This window comes from Chinchilla lanigera, unplaced genomic scaffold, assembly GCF_000276665.1.
Source record: "Chinchilla lanigera isolate Chin_1 unplaced genomic scaffold, ChiLan1.0 scaffold00028, whole genome shotgun sequence".
Lineage (NCBI taxonomy): Eukaryota > Metazoa > Chordata > Mammalia > Rodentia > Chinchillidae > Chinchilla > Chinchilla lanigera.
This window is the reverse complement of record NW_004955429.1, coordinates 10,890,396-10,900,448: the sequence shown is the minus strand read 5'-3', so window position 1 is coordinate 10,900,448 and position 10,053 is coordinate 10,890,396. Positions and strand designations below refer to the sequence as shown.

Sequence of the window (10,053 nt, the reverse complement as noted above, 5' to 3'; positions counted from 1 at the left end):
AACATTATCTCCTGTCCCTTGGAAGAAAGAACACCTGGTGTTGACACAGAGTACCCTCCTCTCCCCTTGCCCATAAGTGGAAAACCTCCGCATTCCTACACACTCTACATCATAGGGACCCAATAAATGTAAAGAACAAAATGAATTAACCAATGCTATCTGCTTCTGTAATGATGCTTGCTGCCCCCCCCCTTTGTAGTTTTTCAAGTTAAAAAGCCAGAGTTAACCTGGCTGGGGGCTCTCTGTTCCTGCGAGCTCAGTGAGCCCCATGCATGCTTGGTGAATAAAATCCCCTTGCTTTTTTCATGAGAGAACGTCTCTTGGAGTCTTCCTTCACGCGGCGAGTGTCTCTGACCCTTACACACCCTGTTGGCCCAGCGCACGGCAGCTGCAGCTCTGAGGCCCAGTCCCTGTGCTCGCTACCAGTGTCTGCTCCCCACAGGCTTTTTCTAAGGGAGTTTTCTCACACTGGAGCTTGAGGTTTTCACCATCCCAAACACAGCGCTCACCCAAGGGAACCAAAGTCAGGGGGCTGATGCCTCAGCGCTGGTCCTTTGGGGATGACCTCTGGAAGGTCCCAGAAGTCGGAGTTGTCCTTCTGCATTCTGTCACTGACGCTATAGGTGAAGGGAATAGAATGCCTAAAAATAGAACTCTGTGGGGCCCTGGGAGAATGTGGGGATCTCCTCAGAGTGATTTCCACTTGCGCCCCTCTTCCATCTTGGGGTACACCGAAAACCATCTTCTTTCTTACCTCCAGGACATCATATCGGCAAGTTGCCTCATACTCCACATCAAAGTCATGGATAGTGAGCTGAATTCTTTTTCCTGGCTCAGTGTGAATGTACCAGATGCACTCTTTGTTGGCGGGATAATTTCCAGGGTACCCAGGACTGCTGAAGGAGCCCCTGGCTCCAAAGAGCTCCCCACCACAACCTGTTAAAACAGCAAAGCTCTGTCAGTTCAAACAGGGCAGCAGCAACTAGAAAAAAAAAAAATCAAAAATTTCAGCTCACCAAAGGTAACTGAAAGTATGCAATGTTAATTCAGGAGAAACTAGGTAAATCATAATAAAGTTTCTGTAATTGTAAAACAACTAGAAAGGGCTGAGAGGTCAGCTCTAGGGTACAGTGCATGGTTAGTATGCGCAAGGCCCGGAGTGCTACTCCTAGCATCAAAGGGTAAAAGAAAGAGAAAAAAAAAAAATCATACTTACAACTTCTATTTTTTTAAAAGAAATACCTATTATATAACAATGTTTGGCTTACTTCATAAAGCCTTTTGTACTTTTATCAAAACATCATCTACGCTTTGGATTTTCCTCACAATATTTAGGTGAGAATGACATAACAGAAAGTATAATGGGTTATGTGAACAGTGTTTGTGTCCTCAGGTCTTCAGATGTTCAGTTTCCTTGTTGCTAGCACATTATTTCCAAGTTCCTTTCAGGTTGAGAACTAGACTGTAGGTCAAGGTGCTACCACTTTCTTCAGTTTCCTATTTCTTTTGTTCCACTTGAAAACCTCTGCTTCTACACTTTCGAAGATAAAGCGGCGCATGCCTCTAATACCATCACTGTGGGAGGCTGAGACAGGAGGATCATGAATTCCAGACCAGCATGGGCAGTTAAACAGCTTAGCAAGACCTTGTCTCAAAATTAAAAATTTTAAAAGGTTTGAGGAATTTAGTTCAGTGCAAAGACCAGCACAACAAACAAAAGTAGATAGATAGATAGGTAGATGATAGATAGATAGATAGATAGATAGATAGATAGATAGATAGATAGATAAAATGTGCTGTCCAGGGAAATGGCTTTCTAATGTCTTATAAAGTTCCTTTTATTTCTGACTAAAGCTGTATGAAAAAGCTATTTAAAATTATGTGTGCTAAGCCGGGCGTGGTGGCCCACACCTGTAATCCCAGCACTTGGGATGCTGAAGCAGGAGGATAGTTGCGAGTTTGAGGCCAGCCTGGGCTACAAAGTGAGTTCAAGTTCAGCCTGAACCACACAGTGAGACCCTGTCTCAAAATAGACAAAAAAATAAATAAATAAAAATAAAATAAAATTACATGTGCTCATATTGTTTATAGACCGTGGTGAATGTTTAAAAAAATAAGTTCCATAAAGTATTAGAAAATATTTGCCCTACTATAACAACACATGGAAAATATTCCCAAAGCCAAAATCAACAGATTAGACATATTTTCAGTACCGCCCCACTCTAGGAAACACATTCATAATATATTCCATCAAATGACCCTTCCTAATGTTGGGCAACCCAGGGTTAAAATCCAATACCTTTCCCTAAAATACTTTATAGGAAAGTGAAGCTGATTTATCTCCATATGCAGCTCACAGGATTTTTGACTTCCATTGTATCAAATAAATAATCCAATGGAGAAAAAAACCTTTGAAGAAAATAACTTTGTGGGCACATGGTATAAAAGAGAACAAAGAAACAGAAGCTTGAACATTTCATCTCTGCATTTTTTAGCATCAGTTCATCAGCCCATCTAGTTCTACTTTGTTAAAATCATAGCTGACTCATCTAAGACTCTGCATAACATTTTTCCATTTTCTTTTCCAATTGTTTTAGGTTTCCTTGTAAATTCCTTTGCAAATAACAGGATGCCCATAGCCTTATACTCGCCACTGAACACGGCAGTGATGCTATCAGATTCTTGGCAAGCAGTGATGCTTTGAAAAATTATAGGTGTCCTTTCTTCTAATATTTAAAAGAAACTATAAACAAGTTTTGCTTAAGAACTAGAGTGTAGATCAGCAGAAGAGTGTCTGCCTAGTATGCCTATAGATTTGATCCCCAGCATTGAAAAAGTTTGCTTTTTAAAAACAAAGAGGAAAATTATATTTTTAGGTTTGTCATATCTGTTGTAATCCATAGCACATGTGTGTCTTTTAAAGACAAATTCCAAGATTATCATAGGTGTTAATGTGCTGGAGGAAATATTGACAGGTTGCTAAAAAAAAAAGAGAGAGGAAGAAACTTCTGGAGCTTGAAGACTTTAAAGTTTTCTTTTTCTTTTTTTCATTCTCATCACTTGCAAAGTTTACCACGAAAGAGGTAGAGCATTTGATCTCAAAGTTCACATCAAATGTAAACAGAATATGTAATTTGGTAACATTTTATGGTGAAAACTATAAAGTACTAGAAAATAAAGTGGATTCTGATAATTATGGTAGTAACTGAACTCAATCTTTGTAATTCTAACTTTAAAAAAGTACAATTACATCCTAGTTTCATTCATTCATTCAATAAGTGTTTATTGAGCATATACCATAGGATAAACAGTGCTATAGAAACTAAATATATGTAATATCATTTCAGAAAAAAGTTTATTGGCATAAATTGTGTCATTAAACACGTCTTTCTCCATGTAATACAGAATTGTATTGCTTTTGTTAGAGTTTGCAAAGAGTTACTGTATATTTTTAAAAATGTGAATTCTTTTTTATCTTTTATATATTAATTTACAATAAACTGCAAATAAAAATAAATGGCTCATGTGATTGTGAGTGATGTTTTTAATTTTGGGTGTGTGACCAAAAGTCATAGGAACTGGTAGGAGAGAGAAGGGTGAGGATACAAGATACATTATATCAATCCAGTAGCTGTGAGAAAACAGCATAGGACGCAATGTTTAGACTATCAATATCTTCTTTATCACCATGTTTCCTGTGTGTTGAAAGAATAATAAAACACAAAAGAAATAGGAGTATTTTTGTAACCAGAAATCAGTGATCTAAAATAGATGGCAGTGATTTCAGGGGTCTACCTTAAAAAGAATAACTAAATGATAGCCGGGCGTGGTGGTGCATGCCTGTAATCCCAGCACTCGGGAGGCTGAGGCAGGAGGATCCTTGCAAGTTTGAGACTAGCCTGGGTCACAAAGTGAGCTCAAGGCCAACCTGAACTGCAGAGTGAGACCCTGTCTCAAAAAAGACAAAAGCAAACAAACAAACAAAAAAGAAAACAACTAACTGATAAAAACACCAACCAAGGAGAGAACCATGCTTTCTTTAACAAAAACTTGCAAGATTTATCTATTTAGAAGAAACAGACAAAGTGGCTCTTTGTATCCAATTAGTAATAAAGTTTGCATGGTGGAGACATGATTTCAGAACATCTTAATTAATATGTTAGATCAAAAAATTTCAGAAACCTAACATACCTGATAAAGCTTAGACTGTGGCATAAGGCAAACTGGGTTCCAATATTGACTGTGACACTTATTAGGTAAGTAATTTTACGTCTCTAATCCTCAGTTCATCTATATCAGTATTAATTCTTACCATATAGGCTGCTCATATGGATTAAGTGAAACAAAATAAGTTTTGTAGCTAAGTGTCGTGCATACAACAACCATCCCACACATGCTGTGCATTATATCTTAACAAGACTTTGTAAAGATATAGAACAAGATCCGAGAAAGATCTGGACCTGGAAGAGGAAGTACTGGCTAAAAATCCATGGCCAGCTAAAGAAAAGGTAAGAAATTGGTTGTTTATTGAGCTATCATAAATTTTTAAAAAGACAGTCCATATGTGTATGGTAGTTCAATTTTCAGAGTGCTTTTAATAAGTATACTAACTTGTTTAAAATTCTAAACAATGTGGGATGGACAAGAATCCTAAAGTTAGGCCCATTTTAGAGATGAGTGAAGCGAGCCTCAAGGGTGACTTGTGCATGTCCTATAAGTGAATGGCTGCTCTAGGCCAGATAGTCTGACTCCCGTACCTCACCATTCATCTCCGGGTCTGTGTTCTCCCCATTGTACCTTATTGACTACATCACCCAAGGACATGGGAATGGCAGGGTTGGACACTGCCCTAACCACTGTTCAGTCCCCACTAAGAAAACAATCCCCATAGCAACTAAGTAAAAATCTTTTTACTGACTTTGAGACCAATCTGACAAAATCTAATATGTTAACATAATTCTGACTTCAGTTGAACTGGAATAAAATAATGCTTCAAGAAGATCATATGGTTTTCATTTTATGCAGTTAATCTTTACAAAACTTTTACTGGTGCCTGATAATCTGTTTGATTTTATTTTCCTCCACAAGCCTAGTCATCAGCTGAAAGGAAGTGCTTATTTTATCAGCAGGAAGCACATTGATGTACTGAAGTCATAACAAGAAGAGTTTGAGGCTGTTGCTAAGCCTGTTTATTTATGTAGCTAATTTAAATTTTTTCATGGAAGAACTTGACAAATACTCTTTTCTTTTTTGTCTAAAACAAGCTATGAGTTGCAAAACAGAGTTAAAAACATAATAGTGACCTCCTATCTATGTCCTATCTTCAAACTTTTTTGTTTGTATGTGCTTCTGATTAATACCCACTGAATTTCTCAGGCACTGCCTGAGGTATGAGGACAAAGGTGCTAAAACAACCAAATATGATCGGAGGCACAAAATTTGAGAACACAGTCAGACAACCAAATATGATCGGAGGTACAAAATTCGAAAAGTAAATTTTGCATTGCCCTACAGTTGTTCAAGTTCAGCCACCTCTTAACACTTGGCATTTTCCTAAAAGCATAATTCCATAAAGCAACAACATCAGCAGTGTGTCAGTTTGAAAGAAACTTGGTTGACATTCACTGAGGCTAGAGGGAAAGGAAGAGAGAAACAACTCAACCAGGGACCTGGCACTTTTGTCCTAATACCTCAGGCAGTGCCTGAGAAATTCAGTGGACATTAATAAGAAGCCAAAATGCCAAAGTATAGTAAAAGAAACAAATTGAACACCATAAATGATATGCTCATATACTTAGCTAAAATGATCAGCATACTAATAGTTTTCCTAAAAAGCTATTGTCTGTTTTGTAATACCTTGAGATGGTCCCTCTTGCCTCTGCCACATGAAAAAAACAACCTGTGGAAGGTTTGAGGTCGCAGAGAGAAGTTACTGAGGACTCTTTGGGTACAGCAGGAGTGATGTTAACTGGAAACTAAGAGTGCAGAATTTGAGGGAACTCAACCCAAAGAAAAGTGAATGATTTCCTGCAGTATTTCACCTCTAGTACATCCATAAGAAGTGTACTAATGTCATGAAAGGGGTTTTTGAATGGAAATGTTCAAGTCTGGGAGGGTAGAGAGAAGAAAATGAGCTCTCAAAAGTGGCTAAACCTTGCTAAAGGTGACTGACACGTAAGAACCACAAAAAGTCAGAGGTTTCTGATTTGATGTTATTAGTTAATTCCCCAGTAGTCTAAAAGTGTATGTGACACCGCATACGAAGAGGATAAGTAAATAATAGTTATACATCCCACTAAGAAAAAAGACTCAAACCAGTCCATCAGTCCTCTCTGATGACTAAACTAAAGGTGAAGTCCCCAAAATTTACAGGCATCTGAACTTAAGGATTTGCAGGTTAACTGTCTAAGGGATCTGACGGGTCAGCGTGTCTCTGTGAGAACAGAGAAACAAGCTGAAATGACCATTAGATGAAATCAGAAAAGAAAATCAGGTAATTAAATGCCAAGGAATGCAAAGTTCTCTTGAGCAAAAAGGAAGAAATGAGAAGATGAAAACATAAAAGAGCAAAGCGTGGGGATTCTAAGAGCAAAGAAAGTTGCCTGAAGCTACAGACTGCACTGTATTGGTTTGAGTAGCGTTCCCCCAAATACGTGGCCACAAGAAATCTCAGAATGTGGCTTTATTAAGAAATAGGTTCTTTGCAGATATAATCAGGTATAGATGAAGTCATATTGGATTACAGTGGAACTAAAACCCAAATGACAAATGTCTTTATAACAGTAAAATTTGCACCCAGACACACAGAAGAAAATCATATAAAACTGAAGGAAGAGACTGTAGTTAGGTATCAACAAGCCATGGAAAACCAAATGCTTCAGGCAACTATCAGAAATTAGAAGATGCAAGGAAGATTCTTTCCTGGAGACCGTTGTCAAGAAGGCCCTGTCAAATATTTTGAGTCCGGATTTACAGTTTACAGGACAAAGAGAATGAACTTCTATTGTCTTCAACCACCCAGTTTGTGGCCTGTGCTAGCACAGCCTGAGGAAGTGACTATATCCCCATTCTTTTCCTGATAAACAAGATAGCTAAACCCATGCAGGCTCAAAATGGTACCATCTCTGAGTGGGCCATCTGAAAGACTGTGGATTTGTAAGCTCTCCTCTCTCCATGTGGTACCAGTACCAGCCTAGGTCCTAGCTTAGAGGAGGCAAAACAGTTACATTAATCAAACTGTCAGGTGCTGTACCCAGTCATCATGTTCTATGCCTAGTCAAGCCCATCTCTTTCTGGGGAAATTATCCTTTCCCTCCTCACTAATGCGACTCTTCACTCTTATGAGCTACTTTGTGTAGCTAACCTTTGGTAACAGCCTAGACAGTCCCCATGGTTTCTCCCGGATCCATTAATCCCCTCAACCATAAGTAGCAATTCCAAATGAAGAGCATTTTTTAAATGAGTAATAAAACAGACAGGGCACAGGGTATAGCTCAGTGATAAAATACAGGTTCATCCTGTTCAAGGCCTGGGGTTTACTCTCCCACACCAAAAAATAAAAATTGAAAAGACAGATGAAAAAACTGCTCCTCTGAATTAGTCCCTTGGCAAGCCATGTGCTCCCACCCTGCCATGGGTCTCCCACATTTTACTGCTTCTTCAAGAATGAATTGTGTAATTTAGTGGGGCGCCCTTGGAACCAGAAGATTATTTACTTAGGAAAGACTACGTACATATCTCTAAAGGTATTTGTTACTCGAGAATTTAGTTATAAGTTTATCTACCATGGGCTCTAAACTTCTTTGCACCCTGATAGCATGCCATCTTCTTAGCAATGAGCACTGAGAGAAGAGCTGCTTCCTTTTAGGCAAGGCGAAGCTTCTGGAGGCGAAAGCTTTGGAGTGCAACACCACACACTCAGTTTGGCATCCTGATTGCATCACTTACTGGATTTGTGAGTCTGACAAGTCGCTGAACTTTTTTAAGACCGCTTCCTCATTTTTCCACCCATAACATGTGGGTAATAATGCTTATTACAGAGAATTTTTAAGAAGAGACCTGAGATAGTGTTTTAAAGCATTCAGGATATTGTAATCATCTTAAAAAAAATAACACCACCAATAAATTAATAAATCAGCTCTCAGATCAGTGCACTAAGCATGGATTCATATTTGTATTCACTTTTTAGAAGATCTCTGTAGTTTATTTTGGGCATACTTAATCTCGAGTTAAATTTAAAATTATGTTTAGGTGGTAAAATCTCTGTTGTTTATCCTGTGAGTAGTCCATAGTATGAGAAGGAGAAAAATCAGGAACTATGTATATGAATGCCATTACTTATACACAGAATATCAAATTCTCTTCTGCAGGGCTGTTACAATCCTACACCAGAGGCTCATTCTTTGCTCAGTGAGATGATGACTAGTGTTAGTTTCTCTAAGTACACAGCAGCATTCACATAAAACAAGTCCTTGGATACATAGTGTTTGAGACAAATATGGTGATATTTAAGCAAATGTCCTAAAAGAGAAAAATCTGAGGACAAAAATCAGTGTTCTAAGTTGAACTGCATGTTTGTTCTGTGTGGCTGTTACAGTACCTGAAACTTCTTTTAAAAAGTGTGTGGTTTCTTTTTTAATGTCCCAAAAAATGCGGAATCCCCCAGAAAGTATGTGAAATTGGTATCAGTGATGTTGTTGCTAGGAAACCTGAACACAAACAGAAGATTCGAGAAAGCCTTTCCTTTTGGCTCGAGTCTCAAGGGCTGTTCTAAATTGTGCAACCTATGATTTGGGAAGGTCATGGTGATTGGAGGGGATTTTTCTTTCTTTTTGTAACTGTTTCAAACGGGGGCACTGAAAATAGAACTCAAACTCTTTCAAACAGTAACAGCCTTGTGGGAATTGGGAAACAAGACTCCCACAAGGCCTTTGCTCAGACTCAGAGCTAGCATTCGATGAAGGTCAACTGTGTGTATGTGTATTTACTGTTGTCGTCAAGGAGGTGCAAAATGTCAGGATTTAGCTTTTCCACTCATTCTGAAAAGGTCTGCTTATGTTTAATGTTGCTTCTGATCACTTTGCTGGAAAATCTCTGAAGCCAGGCAAACAGAGATGCAGGAATTTCTTAAGTTATTATTCCAAAGGGGAGTTATTGGTAAACAGATTGTTTTTGTAGGACAAGATCTTTCTATGTTGCCCGGGCTGTGCTCAACCAATCCTCCCACATGAGCCTCCTGAGTAGATAGTACTACAGGGGTGCATCACCACTCCCAGCTTGGTACACAGATCTTTAAACATTATTATCATTCATTAAGAACTTCTTTGCAAAAAAACCCCCAAAAACTTCTGTGAAAATTTGTCATAAATATAGTGAAGACCCAGTATCATAATGCAGAAATCTGTGCCTTGATTTCACATTATAATGTTTTAAATTTCCAGTATCCATCTTTAAAAATATTTTTTAAATATCACAAAAACAAAAGTCCAAACTATCAAATAGAATAAAATTGTCATAATAAATACAACAGGATTCAGCACGTATAAATGTGAGAGAAGAGAGAAGGTGAGTCAGCATTAGGGAAATACTTTTTAACTTAAACGGAATTAGTGATTTTTAAGGAAATTTCTCTTTTTCTTGCATTCTATCCAAACCAAATGGGACATATTTTACATCACACTATAATAATAACGGTCATGAGTTTCCATGTTTTCACTCATTTGCCTTTACTAATACTAAGAGTTTACTTTCAGACTTGGTAAATTAAAGATGCACTCAGGGTCATAAAGAAGTTACTTTAAATGCAGACAAGCAGGTGTTTTACTACTTCTCTCTGTGTGACATTACATTCATCACAGCCTGGCAGGAAGTAGCACTGCGAAAGCAATTCCAGCACCAGCAGAGAAGAAGGTCTCTTCCTGAGATTAGGACTAGACAGCATGACTCACAGCCTCACCCTGGGTGAGTCCTGTAATCCTTGTTGACCACAATTCATAAAATCACTTTCATTGCAAATATCATACCTCCAGATTCTTGTGATTTTTGGGGGGGGGC

At 38.3% G+C, this 10,053-nt stretch overlaps 1 protein-coding gene across 1 annotated transcript in view; it reads right to left on the bottom strand.

Annotated features, from left to right (window-relative positions):
* The window catches only part of Cubn (cubilin (intrinsic factor-cobalamin receptor)), a 248,624-nt gene that overhangs the window by 137,849 nt on the left and 100,722 nt on the right, over positions 1–10,053 (bottom strand). Inside the window, exon 29 of the mRNA XM_005386965.1 lies at positions 755–936. Within this exon, the coding sequence (XP_005387022.1) occupies positions 755–936 (182 nt within the window). The remainder of the gene's footprint in view (positions 1–754; positions 937–10,053) is intronic.